The sequence below is a fragment of the Artemia sp. Qi Xiang Cuo genome, chromosome 12 (genome assembly GCF_049724085.1).
Source record: "Artemia sp. Qi Xiang Cuo chromosome 12, ASM4972408v1, whole genome shotgun sequence".
Lineage (NCBI taxonomy): Eukaryota > Metazoa > Arthropoda > Branchiopoda > Anostraca > Artemiidae > Artemia > Artemia sp. Qi Xiang Cuo.
The window spans coordinates 64,701,230-64,719,344 of record NC_142805.1 but is presented as its reverse complement, the minus strand read 5'-3'; the positions used below and the strand labels follow the sequence as shown (position 1 = coordinate 64,719,344).

Sequence of the window (18,115 nt, the reverse complement as noted above, 5' to 3'; positions counted from 1 at the left end):
TTACAAAAAACATATACCCCCAACAGAGAGCGAAGCTCGTAAAATTGGGTATTAATAATAAAAAAAAAAATAAAAAAAAACAAAACAAAAAAAAACATTTTCTCATCATAACAAAAGAGAGAAAGAAAAAAAAACTGGTTCAAGAAAAAAACAAAAAACATAACAAACATAAAGAAAACAAACGCTGGACAAGTGGGGCACGGAAAGCTATCCCAACATGGGTAACAAATATAAACAAAAAAAAATAATAATAATAATAAAAAAATTTCTATTCCAACATCACAGGTCAATACATAATTTTAATATTTTCTTCCTTAGAACTGATATTTGCCGAAATGACTCAATTTGAATTCTATCTTTCAGCCTATATTTATTTGAAATAAATGGTATTTGGTATCTAATTGAAAATCTAGATCTTTCACAATTAACAAAGGGAATTCGATATGTCCCAGAACACCTAAGAGCCGAGGGAGGGGGCAGAATCAACAGAGATTTTTCATAAAAATAACTACTAGGATCTTGTATTTTAAAATGCCATATTGATATATTAAGTTCTCTTATATGTTTCAGATCTAATAAATTCAAGAAAAGAAATGATGTTTCATTTTCCGATGCATCTCTAAGTTTTGATGGACGATGTAAAAAATTTCCAAGTATTCTCACTGCTTTATTTTGAAGGATCTGTAGGGGTTTTATATACGTCCAAAAAGTATTTAAATAAATAATTGTGCAATAATTTAAATAAGGAGCAATCAAAGAATGATAAATTATTTTTAAAATTGAAAATGGAAAAACATGTTGCAAACGATACATAGACCCAATATTTTGCGAAAGTTTCACCCTTAAATGATCAATATGAGTTTGAAATGACAAAAGGGGATCAATAAAACTCCTAAATAACGATATGATTGAACTCTACGTATTTTATGCTCACCAACTTGAACCTCCTGACATGAAATTTTTTTAGTAGCACGTTTTGAATGACCAAAAACCATAAATTCAGTCTTCTTAAAATTCGGTACTAAATAATTAGAAACAAACCATCGATTAACTGAACTAACAGTGTTAAACAAATTTTGAATTAATGTAGATGAATCCTTCGCTTTAACAGAAACAGCTGTGTCATCTGCAAATAAAATTGCAAGACCATTATTTCCCTGCAAACATCGTGGAAGATCATTAATATACATCAAAAATAAAAGCGGACCTAATACCGATCCTTGTGGGACACCAATATCTTCAAGATCATTTAAACTAGACAAATGTCCATCAACATCTACCATGATTTTACGTCCATAAAGGTATGATCTTATTATATCTAGTCCTTTCCCTCTTATACCGGAATTTTCCATTTTATCAAAAAGAATTTCATGGTTTAAAGTGTCAAATGCTTTTTTAACATCATAAAAAACAGTAGATACATGATAATTACTATCTAAGCAGTCATTTATTTCTAATACAAGAGCTGCAACTGCTTGTTCCGTCGAATGGCCTGCCCTAAATCCAAACTGATATTTGGTAAAGAAATTTATTTTATCTAGATAATTAGTAATCCTTCCTTTTAAAATTTTTTCCAATACTTTAGACAATGGTGATAAAATTGCAATAGGACGATAATTATTTGTATCAGATTTATCTCCTTTTTTATGCAATGGTATTACACGTGCAATTTTCAATCTTTTAGGAAATGTACCTGAGAAAATACATAAATTTAAAATATGAAGCAATGGTTCAAAAATTACACCTGCAATATTTTTTAGCAAATTAGTTGAAAGTTCATCATATCCCAATGAATTACCATTTTTTAAATTCTTAATGACCTTTTGAAATTCTGCAAAAGTAACCGGGGCCATAAATATGCTCGTATCTTCAGTGGGCGGTAGATATTTTTTATGCGACCTTGGGGAAGAAAGGTCAACTTCTCCTGAAACAACAGATGATCCAATACTAGCAAAATATTCACTAAACTTCTTGGCAACAGCTTGTGGTCCTCTAAATTCTTTACCATTAATATCAAATAACACTTCAGGGTGTAACAACTTTTTATTTCTTCCAATTTTATCTTTAATCAAACTCCAAGTTTTTCTAGGGGAATCTGAATTTCGAAAAGATTTTTCATAATAAGGTCTTTCACTTACTCTAAGGATCCTTACCAGCATATTCTTATAATTTAAAACGCGTTATATTTATTTCCGTGGGATATTTTATTCTAATTTTATATAAACGATTTTTCTCATTAATAGATCTCAAAAGTGATTCATTTATCCAAGGTTTTTTTGGGGAAAGTTTCTTTCCTCTCGGGCTCTTATATGGGCAAAAAAGATCAAGCTTTTCATTCATAATATAATAAAATTTATCTAATGATTGGTTCGGATCCTTCTCATCAATTACAGGACTCCAATCAACATCACCAATCCCTTCTTTTAACCTTAACACATTTTTATGTGAAAAATCTCTACGCTGGGTTTGATTTTTTTTATTATGCGGACAATTTATAAGAAAATCAGACATAATTATACAGTGGTCAGATGAATCATCAGGAATAATAAATGTATTAACAGCACTATAAGGTGAAAAAATATTATCAATAAGTGAAAATGATGCATCAGCGATTCTAGAGGGCACAAAACATACGGGGTTTAGTCCATAAGATAGTGGGCCCTCCAAAAACTGCAAAATATTTCTATCTATTCTATTCTGATCTGCAGATAGGAGTTTCATTAAATCAATATTAAAATCACCCAGAACTAAATAAGGAGTATTAAGACTAGCTAATTTATCCAACATACTTTCAAAATGATTTTTAAATTCTATCTGGCTGGATGACGGAGTACGGTAAATAACTGCAATTAAAAACTTCCGATTATTTGGAAAAGAGCATTCAACTACACAAGATTCAAAAATCATTTCAATATTCATTAGCAAAAAATCAATCCTTATACGTGCTGGTATGCAATTTTTAATCAAAACACCTAGACCCCATTGTTTTTGTCTTTTCCGGCCGATGTGAAAAAATTGGTAATCTTTTACATGTATATTTTCAATTGAAAAATCATCTAAAAAAGTTTCACATAGGCCTAATATATCTGTATCTGAATCCGACAAAAAAATTTCAATCACATCCTGCGCAGTCCTCCAACCCCGGCAATTCCAAAACGACATCCTACTTGTATTTACATTTTTTCTTACCAGCTCATTCATAAATATATATTGATTTTTTGGGATATCAAAATTACTAGAAGTATCTTCATCATCACCAGCTACAATAGTTTGAAAAATTGACTGAAATGAAAGAGAATTCCGCTCAAATTCTTTTAACCTTGATGATGGAATTTCACGATTATCTCTATCCATTATGAAATATTAATCCCACGTTAAGAGAAACCACACCATGCCATGGTAAAGTAATTAACATTTACTTTACCTAAATGTTAGTTCAAGCAATATCTACTTCAAAATACTGAAGTATCTATTTTAATAGTAGATTCGAGTAGAGCAATAGAACGTTTACAATTTTTTTCTGTACTTGATGGAGCTTCTTTAATTCTGATTATATTAGGATGACACCATTACAATGTGTAGTTCGTCACTTGTCTTCTAATCGTTGACAATGTGAACTTTTTCTTGATGTAATGGCGCAATCATTCCTAAAAGTTGTGACCTGTCTAGAAAATTTTTGTTGCCAGAATTGTTAAAATTCCAGTTTTAAGGGGGAAAACTGTGTAACCGATGTCGAGGCCGGGCCCCGACACTTGGCACGTGAAAGGCTTGTATGTACTGAATTTCATTGCTGCTTGTCTTCTAGTGCAGATAATGTGACCTTCTTCTTGATTTCATACCACCAGGTCAGGTTTGATGCAACTACCCTGGGAAAAATACAAATCTAACATCCTAACAAAAGGATGTTTTAAATAAATACATAGTTGCTCGTCTAAGGGTATATATATTCGTTATCCTTTTTTTTATTCATGAGGTGTCAAATAAGCAATGACAATTGAGTTAAGAAAGTCTGGCGTGACTTCAATTCCTCCTTCCTGTTAATGCATCAAAGAACCGTGCATTTTATAGGATTTGTTTTCTTCTGAAACCCGTTGTGATTCTCACTGTTGCTTCTCTTCTAACCACAGACTTCATTTACGATTCGATGTATTTGTTTGTAATACTGGTTGTCAAATGTCTTCTAGAAGCAGATCTTGCCTGGGCTTCATTTTCGTGCATCGTTACCTCAGACTTTTTTAAGTTGAATGAAGAAATTCTGTCGTGAATCTTCCCTGCTTCCCTGGGACTACTCCCTGGGAGTCCTCCTTGCTTCCTCCTTCTATCCTTTACAGACCCTAAAATAACTTGTTCCTAATTCAATTGTGATTTTCTGCAAAGCAGTTTGTCATCTTGAGTAATTTTGCATGCATCATAGATACTGAAAATCGTACGACCACTCCTGGGGCGGAATGGCAAGGTCCAACGAACGGGATATTCATCAGGGTAACGCATTGATTTAGACTGCTAATACATTGTTTTGAAAGACGGTCCTAGCCAAGTAACATCCAAGAAATAGACAATTTGTCTAATTTATCTGACCGGGCATCATAAGAATTGAATTGCTCCTCATGGCAAAGCATGGCTTAAAGCACTGCTTTGAGAAATGGAAAATTCGCGGAGTGCTGGAGAAATATACAAAAGACGTAGACTGTAAAATATCACAACAATTAAATATTCTCAAATTTAGGATAAATGTTTTAGAGCCTCGCTTTTATTATTTTACAACCGCGCTTCGTTTTGATTTATCCTTGTAAAGTTGCACTATGTATCCCAAGCAAGAATTATGAAGACTGTAAATAATGCAATAAAGTAATAGGAAAAAAATACAATAAAACCAACATTTCATCAAAGAAAAACAATTGAACTGGTAAAGAGCAAAAAAAAAAAAAAAAAAAAAAAGGAGGAAACAGCGAACCGAAGCAAAAAATGAAGAAGGGGTAACAAGTGGAATGTTCTGAAATTCATTTAGGCATGGCAGCTATAAAAGAGCCCAAATGGCATTGGAAAAAGAACCGAGATTATCAACCGTCCGTTTCCAGGGAAATGTTGCCAAGTAGTGGCACTTTTCCCTCACAAAAATGTGCATATTCTACATAAAACGTATATAATTGAAGAATCTATTTGGTTGGCTTGAGACTTGTTTAGCCAATAATATTACACATTTTAGGTTAAGTGGGTCATTGCAGGGATTTGTGTCTTTTTTCTGGTTCAGAACACAATTTGGAGGGTAGGACAGAAGTCAGAAATCTGAAGTCACAAATACTACCAAGATTTTATCGTTGAATAGAATTTTCCTTTTTAATGTGAATTAAATGAAAAATAATTACTAATAATAATGATAAATATAATAAATATATAAATAAAATTAATAAAATCACTTAATTAATTAATGAATTAAAGTTAATATAATTATGTTAATTAAATGCTGCTTTAGATAGTACTTGGTGTAGTTTACTTTCTCGATTTGTCTGTGAGTATTATAGTATTGATTTGACTCTATACATGACTTACCAGGGCGAGCATTTGCTATTTTGGCTAATAAAGCGCGTTATCTTTTATCAAATCTTGTCAACAGCCTATAAGCAACATTAAAAGAGAGCTGGAACACTTACCCCGGGCATTTGATATTGTTTCCAGCACAGTGTGTCTCTTTAATATGGCGCCGTAGACAATGAGCATTAAGGAAACTAGCTTTGCATAGTGTACAATAGCCCTCTTCTGTATCATGGGTAAGCAAGTGATCCCGGAGTGCAGCCGGATAAGTAAATTTCTAAAAACACGTGAAAGCAGAAAAATTAGAATCAAACGAAGAGTCTTATGAATTATGAAAATATTTGAAAAAAAACGGAAGTGAGAAAAAATTGATTCTGTTTTTAAACATTAGAAGAGCTTCCTAAACAATTAAATTTGTTTTGTAAAATAAAAATACAAAAAGAAAAAGCCAACTCCAAAAATTTTCTACTTTATATAATAGTGTCGGTAATTGCCAGTCAGCTAACAGCAAATCCAAAAACTATCACGTGATATTACAGAGGCTATAGAATGGGTGCCAGAGTGTCTGAAGAGCAGAGATCAGGTCAGTCAGTTAATTTTCGGATGCTGATTTTTTTTTTTTTTTTTTTTTTTTTTTTTTTTTTTTTTACCTAAAGCCAATAGACTAAATCCTACGGCAGAGATTGCCCGCAGTCAGTTGGTTATATTGAAAACTGACAAACTTTATAGGTAGCGTGGTACTTTATACGAATCTCAGAACTTAGGGACCGAGTTCAAAGCACAAGAAACAGTTTTATAAAAGATTTGGGGGGGGGGGGGAGCATAAGGTTTTTTCAGGAAGGGGCCAAACCCTTTTTTCTCCACTCCTCACAAAACAGCATGAGCTACGATTTTTTATGGCTCTTATCCATAAGGCTCTTTGGCTAGCTAGTAAATAAAAACATATTTATTCAGGTTTATTTTCCAAATTTTACTGATCTAGAATCCGTAAAAACAAAAAAAAAAATGAGAAAAAAGGATGCCATTGCTTAAAGGGTAGACCTACTTGTCCCTTTTTGACAAAAATAATGAATTTGTCTTCTTTTTTTCTTTTAGCAGCCGAGAGGACTTCGTGACGAAAAGACTCATTCTTACCTAGCTTCTACGCAGTGTTTCTGGGTGTTAGAAAAACAATTTGGTGATTAAAATCCTATCGCTAACTAACCATAACCTAGACTTAAAAAGTAACACATTTTCGTGTATGCTTGGCATTCATGTTGTGCAATTAAAAAGCAAGGACAAGAACCTTACAGGAATAAACAATTCTTTTCTGGTTTTACACAAAGAATAGAAGGGAGAGAGAAAAGAAAGAAAAAAAGAGAGAAAGCAAAAAGAAAGAAAGAACGAAAAAAAAGAGAGAGAGAGAGAGAGAGAGAGAGAGAGAGAGAGAGAGAGAGAGAGAGAGAGAGAGAGAGATACACACACACACACATATATATATATATATATATATATATATATATATATATATATATATATATATATATATATATATATATATATATATATATATATATATATATATATATATATATATATATATATATATATATATATATATATATATAATAGCGATTGTTTCACTAAGACTTCGAACAGACCTACCCCTTTATTTTACAACTTAGGAAACAAAAATGTACAACAGGCTTCAAAAAAATAACAGGTGGGCAAAAACTCATACCTTATCACACTTGGAATGGGTGCAAGCCAAGAGGTTCTCTCCTGTGTGCTTCCTAACGTGGTAAGTGAGTTTCTGGAAGGAAAAAGCGTATTGTTGTACATTCGTTTGAAATACATACTCATAACTTACCCAAAAATTATAGATAAGTAGACAGATTCACACCAATATGTGAATAAGGCCAGGAATATTCACCCTCTGCTAACCCCAAACTGCACTCCTTTAAAAGAACTTACTGTTCAAAAGAGCTGAGAGTTAATGCTGTTCTGGGTGTTTAAAATAAACTTAAAATTTGTGCACTTGAAGAGATATTCCAGCAGTTGTGGAATTACCCTAAATTTCCAAGCTTCATTTCATTACGCCCGACATAAATCAAGTCTCCTGGTTTATTTTAATCAACATCCGACTCTTCAGCATTAAGCAACATTTAACTGATTTTTAAATTAATTGTCCCAAAACCTTTTTTTCACTGAAGATTTAGCTAGTTTCCACAGCTAGATCAAGCCAGAACCCAGTGCTTCCAGTAACTCCGGATTTTCGAGTCTTCCTCGAATAAATTACGTTCTCCAAAATCACTATAAAATTAAAGTTCGTAAATACACGATCGTTGACAAGAAACAGAAATCGTAAATCTGTGTTAATGATAAGTACCAGGGGATACAGCTTCACTTGGTGAAGCGAATTTTGGACATAAATATCCGGAGTATCCCCCCCCCGCCCGTTGAAAATCCCCTCAGAAAATTTTACGCGGAAATGCAATACCTCCATAACCTGATTCACACAAGAAAAAGCCCTTTTGTCAGGTTCTCCAGATTATGCTGTATTTTATTTTTTTACCTAGTCAATCCGTGAATTGGTGCCCTCGAACTACACAAATAAAAACAAACTTACTTTACTATAGACAGTGTCCAAAATAACAATATTTTTAGTTAAATATCTTGCTAAGATCAATCTCAAAGTTTAATTGACCTGCTCTGTGAACCTGCAAGGTTTAATTGACATGCATAGGGGCCAACTAATTAAACAAGTCCTGCTTACAAATTTGATACAAACAGAATTGTCCTAGCCATAATCTAGTGTTGAATTAGATACAAATTAAGTAGACATCAATCTCCTTAAATCGACTCTTAATATACTTTGATGCCAATCCATCCATTTGATAGAATTTCAAGCTGTTCAACTACCCGTTCAGGATCTCTACTAATACCACTTCCAGAAATGCAATCCTTCTTCACAACAAACGTGGGATTAGGACATGACTCAGATGAAATGCCTCAAATAAAAATGTTAATCTTTAAGAAAATAACTTAGTGGTTGATCGTTTTTTCATAGCAAGATTCGAGGCACCAGCCACTGCATGATAATTTGCCGCTAATCTGGATTATTTGGTCATTACTAGTACTTACTTTTACTTGTTGCGACACCAGACGCGAAAGCTACGAAGCCGTTTGGGCAGTTAAATTAAACAACAGGTAATAACCTTCCAGGGACAACATTGCTTTGTAATATAGGGACTGGTCAACAAAATTTTACCTAATCTCATCATAGATGGTACCAACAGCACTCAGAAGAATCAGAAGCCAGTACCTTGCAGCACTTGCCAAGCTCTGTAAGTCAAAGCTTTTCTTTAGAGGGAAGCCAAAAATACCAATACTTTACAGGAACCTTTTACATCGTGGTACTCCCTCCCTCAAAAAGAGCAAAACTGTTACTATAATTGAATAATCTTGAAGCCAATACTAATACTTCGCGAATATTTACTTTAGTTATCACTGTTTTTTCTTGTCCACAAAGTCTATCAAGTGGCACTATAGTTCATATTTTTGTCAAAATAATTTTATCTGCACTGCCTATTGGTATACGAACCTTAAACAGTATGCACCAGAATAATGTTTGTCCATTTTCGTAAATAGAATATAAAATTACATCAGGTAGTCACTGAGCTACTAAAAATGCATATTTACCAATGTCCCTTGCCGTTTACAAAATGCCAGCAGGCCCCCTCCTTTTCAAAGGACTTAGAAGCACAGTAACTTATTTTGAAAAGCACCAGATAGGATAAATATGTAGGTAAGGTAATCCGTACAGGTTCGAGGCTTAGACATAGGACAGAAATAATAGCACAATGTTTATGATTTTCTGAAAGTATTCATTAAGCTCACCCTTTTCTCAATTTTTAAGAATATCCCGTATCGAGCCAAAAAACTTGGGCCATGTTCTCCCAGCGCAAAAAGTTAGAAAAGGTTTTTGTCATCCATTGAGCCCTCAAAAGGCTGGCCATCACCACCCACAACTTTTGTTTCCAAATTTTCGCAGGAAGAATTTTCAAGACTTTTACTGAAAAGTAACCCTGAACTGCAAGTCTTACTACGGAACATGGTAAACTAAACTGTGGGCTAGCTGACAAGTCCTGTTTAAACAATAATACAATCTATTAGTTGTTCAAGTGACCTCAATGATATTTAATCAAAAGAGAAGCCAAACGTTGAGAATTCATAATGGCTTCAACGAAAAAAATAAATAAATAGAAAAAAAAATAAAATGAGAAAAAATAAATTTGGAAGGCGAATTTTGAATCACAAGACTCTAAGTTCTGCCCAGTGAATATGCCCCAGAATAGTTCTGCCTCAGAATATGGATAAAAAGAGACGGTAAACTCAGAGCCGAACCGCTTCTATAATATAATAATCCCGAAGCTGCTGCTGATACTTTGACCATTACTGTCCTTTTTTGTCCACAAAGTCTTCCAAGTGCCAGTATAGTTTATATTTTTCGCCAATGAGCTCAATGACATTTAATCAAAAGACAAGAAAGAGTCAAAGGTCAAAATGATTACGAAGTAAAAAAAAAGGAATAAAATGATAACTAATGAATTTTGTAAGGTCAATCTGGAATAACTAAACTCTAAATTTTGCCCAGGAGAACCAAGGACCTTAAATTTCCCCAGTAAAAAGAGAATGATAAAAAGAGAAAAGGAAAGTAAAAAGAGAGAAAGAGAGAAAAAGAGAAATAAAACAGATAAAAAGAGAACGATGTCAAAAAATGAGTACTTGCTTTTGACTGAAAGTTTAAGATTCTTTAATAAGGAAAGGTCGTCATTTAAAAAAATAAAATGATTCTTGCAAAAGCTGTTCATTTATGTTTTAACAATGCTTACAGCAATATGTATTTTATTTGGGTTCAAGAAAACAAGAAGCCGTCAAAAATTGGATGGAAAAGATTTAATAGAAAAGGCGAGTATATTTATCTGCCCCCCACGGAAGGGGTTCTCCTGAGATTAGTGCGATGATCTCTCTAGAATAAAACTGAAAATCAGGGACTACAAATACACTTTTTAAGCATTCCAACTAAAAAAATACTCTCTTATACATCCCGTCACTACCAAAATATCAATATTAATCATTGGTTATGCACATATGTGGTGTAAAAGGAAAAATAAGAATGCCCTGTACAAGTTTTTGGGGGAGGTTCGGTTCCCGAACCGGGGAACTCTAAGTTCCCCAGTAAATAGAAAAAGCAGAATGATGGCAAAAAATAAGTACCTGCTTTCGACTGAAGGTTCGTTCGCAGAAAGGACACTGCATTTTAGGACCAACATGAATCGCAATATGGGCATTACAGGCTCCTTTATCAGAAAATTTCTTAGGACAATGTGTACACTGGTACGGCTTCTCACCAGAGTGAATACGAATATGTCGAATAAGGTTTGATTTCTGAACAAATCTCTTCGTGCAATGTGGGCATTGGTGCCGAGGACCTTTGTGAATAAGCAAGTGTTCCGTGAAAGAGTCCCTTCTCTGAAAGAATGATACAGTCAGTATAATTAAGAAAAGAATTAATTAGTTTAGATCGCTAGATCGAATAAATTCATTGGGACTTGGACCTAGCTACAAAAAAAACTACTTACCAATTCTTAGTAATTTTTGCTGGACAAGGATTGGAAAGTAAGCAGTAATCAAATACTGACCGGATTAGTTCATTTCCTTTTCCAAATATCATGGTCTATCCTACTAAATAAGACATTTTTGAAAAGGGTAAAATGGACAGTCTATAACAAATTCTTACATTTAACAACTGAAAAGATTTAGATTTCTATATACAATTTTATTGATGTATCTACTATACACGATCGAGGTCCTGAGACCATATGGAAACTACCTAACTTCACCCCCACTTAAATAACGAACACAGAATTTACTTGACGAAGAAAGTTTCAAAACTTGAAGTTTTTATTATACCAGTATCGTGTACTCATTTTTTTCCATTTTGTGTATTTCTCCTATTGGGGGTTGCTACCAGTATTGGATGGCAATGTAATGGTGTGCAAGATTTCTCACGCCTACAATCCACTCCTCCAAATAAAACAGCCTAACTGAAATTTCACTTGTACAGTTATGTCCTTAAAACCTACCGAATCGTTCCAGGGAGGCGAAAACCTTTTGTTGGAAATCTCCTTTGGACGTCTCTAATCGCATGCCACTTTGAATCACCGCGCTCGGGGCTAAGCTGAAGGGGCGGGGAGATTCCTCAGGTACAACCGAACTGGTAATTTTATTTCTACCCAAGAACTGAGTCAATCTTTAGAGCCGCGCTTCCAGATGTCTTCCCCCATAGAACACATCTCAATGATAACGTGGAATAGTACCCCTTATAAAACAAAGATCGTAGTGAAACTCAAAAACCGATAACATAGGTTAGAAAATAAAATACAGGCACTTGCAAATATTAAGAAAATTACTATGGCTTTTCTCTGATACCAAAATATGAACCGAGACTGAAGGAAAATTTCAAAAGAAAATAAACCAGTAAATGAATTTGCCTGAATCTAAGCTATTACATAATGCCGGAAATACCATCTTAGGTTTATCTTACGTTTAAGCACTATATTGTAGAATTGAAAAAAAAATCTCGCATGAAAAACTTGTACTGAGAACATAAACCCTAAACTTAAAGTTTTATTATTTAAAGCAAATGCTTAAAAAAACACCTCCACTCCCACGACATTGTCAAAAAACGAATGAACTTTATACCAAAATGCTATTTATATTTGTTCCTGAAGGATAGTGTGAACAAAAACTAAACTTTACCATAAAGAGTGGGAGGGGGGTGGTAGTTAGATACATAAGCGTCAGGTTCGTTCATTTTATGGTAATAGCATAAAATTTGGCAGACATGTGCAAAAAAAAATATGGAGAATCTGACTGGGGGCAGAACCACATTTTCCGACGCGATTATCGTGATGTTTTGCGTTTTTCCGCGCGGGAAAAAATAGCTGACTTTCAGAATGGAAAATTTTTCCGATCAGAGGGTCGTTTCTGACTAATTGTCTCTCCTGGTCCCAAAAATGTGCTTACTTTTTTTCGTCCAACTCCTTGTTACTGAGTTCTCATTATTTCCATCACTACGCTCCAGGCACTTCTGAATAATTTCCGCTTTCTGACTTTGTATTTTTCCTCGTAATCGCATAGAAACTGGTGAACACGCTACGAAAAATATGAAGAATCGACTAAGTCACAAATTCAAATTTATCTCAGCGGTTCCACGCTACTTTATATTTTTCCGCGCGAAGAAAAAAACAAGTGAATTTTGAGAATGAGCGATGACCAAGTTTAAGATCTCTTTTCTGACTAATTCGAGTCTCTTGATTGCAAAAATGTAATTATTTTTGCAATCGGATTTTTGGTTCAGTATTCACCAGTTTCATAACCACGGTTTCTATGCCATACTCTAACAAGAACTCATACCCTCCCGATAACATTCCTAAGAAGATCATACGTTTTTGACTGTAATTAATTAGTCACTGTTTCAGATCTCCACAATTAGCATTCATTAAAAAAAAAAAAAAAAAACATTTATTCAAATAAGACAACTTGACCTAATGAACTTCAGACATAAAAAATGTATTAATGGTTATAAAATTTAGCGTAATAAACTAAATAGGATATTTCAAATAAGTTCAAAACAATCACATAGGATCATAGGAATGAAATAGCTAATTTCGACTTTTTCCATCGTAAAGATTGCTTAAAAAGAAAATGAGGTTCTCACGGACAGGATACATGTCGAAATCAGCTTCTGAAAATTAAAGCTACAAAAAGTGCCATCATTGGTTGTACTGATTATCACAACCTTTGCACGAACAGAGATCTGTGCATTTAAGAGAAGCTTTTGTCCATTTGCACCTGTTTTTGCAATTTGTTTTACAGCCACATTTGAGCAGTTCATTGCAAATTGTCGCTGCCTCAGGAAGATTAGTCTAGAAAGGCTCCAAGCTTCCGTCATGCTTCACCCAGCCGTATAAACCTGGATCCAGTGGGGAAAGTTCCGGACAAAGCGATGATGCCCATATCTGGACGTGCAAGTAAGCGCGTTTGGTATGCTGCTCAAGAGCAGCCGCTATTGGGGGCAGTAATTCCATTCTGGCTATTTTTCTTTTGAAAAGCTCCTTCCGCAGACTTTTCACTACAGACAAGCCGCTTGATTTTTAGTAAAGGACGACGACGAATTGCTGGATGTCTGTAAAGTGACAATCTAGGAGCGGGGCTCCTGATGTACTCAGAGTAACAAAAGTCGAAAGAATGGATTCCACAGCTTACCAATTCTTCCAAACACCATGCCTTCCATGAAAAGCAAAAGAAGAAGTCGTATCGCATCCAGAGAAGGCATGCAAAAAGAGAAGGCTGTGAGACCTGTCATGTCCTAGACGATAAGTAATATCGTGAATGGGCAGTATTTTCGTCTTTGATCCATGCCTATAGAAGAAAAACAGGTTTCCAATCTGAAGCTGCTGGAACAAAGCTGTTGCAATCACAACTACATCAGAATCTACGGTTCTGGTGGCTATGAAGTTATAGTTACACTGGACCTGATGGAAGCCATGGAACAGCACACAAGTTTCACCTTCTTTGTGGTTGGTAAGTGTGAGACCTTAGCGAAAAGCGATATCGCACATTGAATTAACCGTATCTCCAAGAGTGGCCACTACAAAGATGTCCTGCAATTCCCTGGACTGCCATAGTCGCCAAAAATAGAAGAGTCGACTCCTGTTCTCAGTTGATTTCAAAAAGTCACGCCAGTTCATCCGAGGAACGGGGGAACGGCATAAGACGAAGTTCCTCTGTGTTCGAGCGGTCCGTTTTTTAGGCTGCCCTCACTGTAGATGTCAAAGACAAGATCAATCCTTTGAGCGACGGTTTGGGACTGTTGGTATCTAACGTAAGTAGCGAAGTTGGAGCGAGCGTATTCACCGAAACCAATTCCAGGCTTAGGGACGATGAGGTGTACTAAAACAGAACCTTCTAGTACAATTGAGTCAACGGTTGGGAGACTGCCCGGCAGTGGCTAGCTCTGTCGTCAAACAGTCAACTATGTCAGATATTTCTCCAAACCGTAGCTTTCTTAAACCTGCTAGTGACATGATGTATTTCGAGTCGCGTTTTGAAATCCCCAAATTGTCCGTTCATTTAGACCACAGTCGTCACTTGCACATTAAGGTGAACCAGAGTTTGTAATGTAGAAGTATGAAAGACAGTCTACATTTGACGATGACGAAAGTGATGATAACTCAGTAACGGATATTTGGATATTAAACGTAAGCACATTTTCAGACTCACCATACTCGATTTAGCCATGAAAGATACCCTAAGCGCATCTACTACCTCAGTATACAGAAAAGAGTACGACCCGCGATGATGAAAATAAGGATGACTCGGAGACTACTGATCTGATTTCAAAAGTCGGCACATGTTCAGAATCAGCAGGCCCGAATCAAACAGAAACGGCCCTTCAAACGTCTAAATCCTTCAATTAAAAAAATGCACGATTTTACGCGCGGAAAAACGCAGCGAATCGTGGAAAAACACGATCAGAAAATATGTTTCTGTCCCCTGTCAGATTTTCAATATTTTTCTACATATGTGTGCCAATTTTTGTGCTATTACCATAAAATGCACAAACCTTATGGAAATTAGCGCTTATTTACCTAACTATGATGGTTGAGTGAGATGCCACTTCCTACATATACAGGATGATTTTTGTTCGTTTTGAGTTTTAAGGTCGCTCTGTATTTCAATTCATTAAAACTTCATTTTTTATTTATTTCTCTTCATTTTTAGTCCCGTATCCGGTATAATCTGAATATGGGGGGAAGGCACAATTATATAAAAATGTGCCACACTATGAATTTACTGGTTTAGTTCTTAACATGTTTCATCTCTTTTTAAAAAAAATTTTAGGTTGGGACGTTATCTAGAAGTTTTTTTTGTCTGACCATGACTTCCCCTACCACCTCTGAAGTACACAAGACCATGTTGAAGCCAACAGTGGACGTGCTACCCTGAATCATCCTTACATTTACAATAAATTTGAAGCCTAATCCCAGAAAAATTACCTTTAGTTATCAACAAGATAGACTATCTATCAACAAGTGAAATGATACATTTTTAAACAATTCTGGAAAAGGTATGTCAGCTTTGCCTCTCACAGAGACCATCTGTCTTGGCTTTACTCTATTTAGCCATGGCTCTCAAGTTTTTATTCAATTCCACCAAGTTGGTTTTAATTTGAATTTTTCGAATTAAAATCAACTTAATGGAAGTGAATAAAAACTTGAGAGCCATGGCTAAATAGAGTGTATTCTTAGATCCTTAGGAACGTTCCTAAGACGTTCAACTATTCGACTCGAAATGATGTTTAATACATAAGCAAAGTAAACAAAAATCAATCCCTGATTCTAACTTATATTTCATACGTATTTAGTTGCGTCTCAGTTTTATTGGTCCCAAAAAGAAAACCAAGCAAAGGCAAGAGAAAGCAGAAACAATTGAAAGTTAAAAAAAAACGAAAAAGAATTTTGAAAATAGTCTCACTTTGAACGGCTTTTTGCATTCAGGACATTCAAAAGAGGGGTTATCGGCATGTGTTATTTTATGACTGTACAAAGTGGATTTGTGTGAAAACCCTTTACCACACTCCTCGCACTGATATGGCTTTTCGTCCGGATGATCGTTCTTGTAATGTATCGTCCTTTAAAGAAAAAACATTATTAATCACTAACTAAAACGATACTACTACTTTTAATAACTCACCGCAGCACCAAGCAGCATGAGGCCAACACAGCAACGCGCGCTCCTCTTCCATTCCGATCTATTCAAAGCAAACCTCTTTAAGCCCCTCCGAGGAAGTTCTCATTTCCCTTAAACTAAAATGATAGAGACGGAAGAGGAATTAAAATGAAACGTGAGGTAAAAGTTTAATTTTAAGGCTGATATCCTCTTGAGTCTTTATGTATATATTTAGGGTAACAGTCTTGTAAATGTCCTCTTCTGGGTAAACCACTATAATAAAAACAAATCTTACTCTATAATGTACAAAAAATTTATAATATACGGATTTTCTGGTTCGTTCCCACTTCAATTTAAGATTTGCACAGAATATTTACGTCTTACTTTTAATATTATGGATATTTTTTGCAAGTTTTCGGATTTGAAATATTTAAATTTTGCCATATTTTGAAAAACCTGACAAAAAATCTGACCAATAATTCATTTCTATTGTAAAAAGAGTCCCCCTCCCAAATGCTGTTCATACGGCCTAACTGAACATATAACAACAAAAAAGCCTTTTTAAAATTCTAGAATCTTTGAAAAGGGTATTTTTGGGTCTTTATTGACACGAAAATATATGGCGTTTAATATCATAAATAAAAAAACTACAGAAACATTGAAGAAATTAGCATTGAATAGCCATTTTAATTCAAATAAAACAAAATGTAGTGAAAAACGTGGATTGAAGTAAAGGTGACGCAGTAAACCTGTCAAATATAGTTTTTCTACATATTAAATAATAAAACTTGTGTGATTATAATGTTGGCTTCAGAAAAAAGGAATACAAAAAAAAACACAATAGAAAATTAGAAAGAAAACTCATAAAGAAAAATTTATAGCATTGTATCAAAACTAAGGACTGCCAACTTTCGGAAAATATCAGGCTGGCTCCACATAAATTTTTTAACTTAATATATATTTTATAAGATTTACGTACTATATTTAAAAAAAAGTTATATTATATGTTACACAATATAATTTATTATTCTTTACAACAAACATAAACCTTTAAATGAATTTGAAATTTTATAGATTAAAATCAAGTTTGTTTTGAACTACATGGTTTTTTCTTAAACAATTGTAAGTTAGCCACAACAACCTAGCCCTAGCTGTCTTGTAATCAACAGAAAAGAATTTGCATGCTTCTAGGAAATTTCCGACAGCTCCTAATCAATAGACCTTTAATATTTTTTTTAAAATTCAAATTAAAGTTTTTATACGTTTTTGTTTAATTCTTGTGTGTAACGCTTTATGCAATGCCATCCAGATTTACCCAGGAAAATCATACAGGGCGGTTTTCACAACTTGGAAAGCCGATCTGGAATCAGTTTCCGTATGTTTTCGCAAATGAAGACGGACAGAAATAACTTGCCATTCGGGTTTTGCGAGTAGAAACGCTTTCCGCTTTTTCTGAAAGTGAATCCAGACAGACCGAGCAAAGCGAAGCTGGGAACCACATTTCTGGTGCAACTTTCAAACCGGCCAAAGAATATGGAAGCATACAGCTACATTAAACTTGAATAGAATGGCTGCATTTAGGAAAGAAGATCACTGTGGCACGAATGAACAGGGCCAGTTCATAAGTGTAGGGAAGCTAGACAGTGGTACTGAATTCAAAATCTGGAAGCCAGGATTCCAGAAAATCCAGAATATGAAGCGTCAGCCTTTCTACTTAGGTAAGTTGGCCTTGTATCACCCATTACACTTGCTACTTGAATTCCTTACATCCAAGTTAAGCAGATTCAAATCTTAAGCTATAACA

General features: G+C 34.7%; 1 protein-coding gene across 4 annotated transcripts in view; it reads right to left on the bottom strand.

Annotated features, from left to right (window-relative positions):
* Nucleotides 1–18,115, bottom strand: part of LOC148946406 (zinc finger Y-chromosomal protein 1-like) — an 87,400-nt gene that overhangs the window by 3,457 nt on the left and 65,828 nt on the right. For all 4 annotated transcript variants that reach the window (XM_089098444.1, XM_089098447.1, XM_089098446.1 and 1 more), the window contains exons 5-8: nt 16,117–16,273; nt 10,792–11,046; nt 7,253–7,324; nt 5,652–5,809 (exon numbers count right to left, since the gene is read on the bottom strand). In XM_089098444.1, coding sequence (XP_088954570.1) covers nt 5,652–5,809; nt 7,253–7,324; nt 10,792–11,046; nt 16,117–16,273 — 642 coding nt within the window. The remainder of the gene's footprint in view (nt 1–5,651; nt 5,810–7,252; nt 7,325–10,791; nt 11,047–16,116; nt 16,274–18,115) is intronic.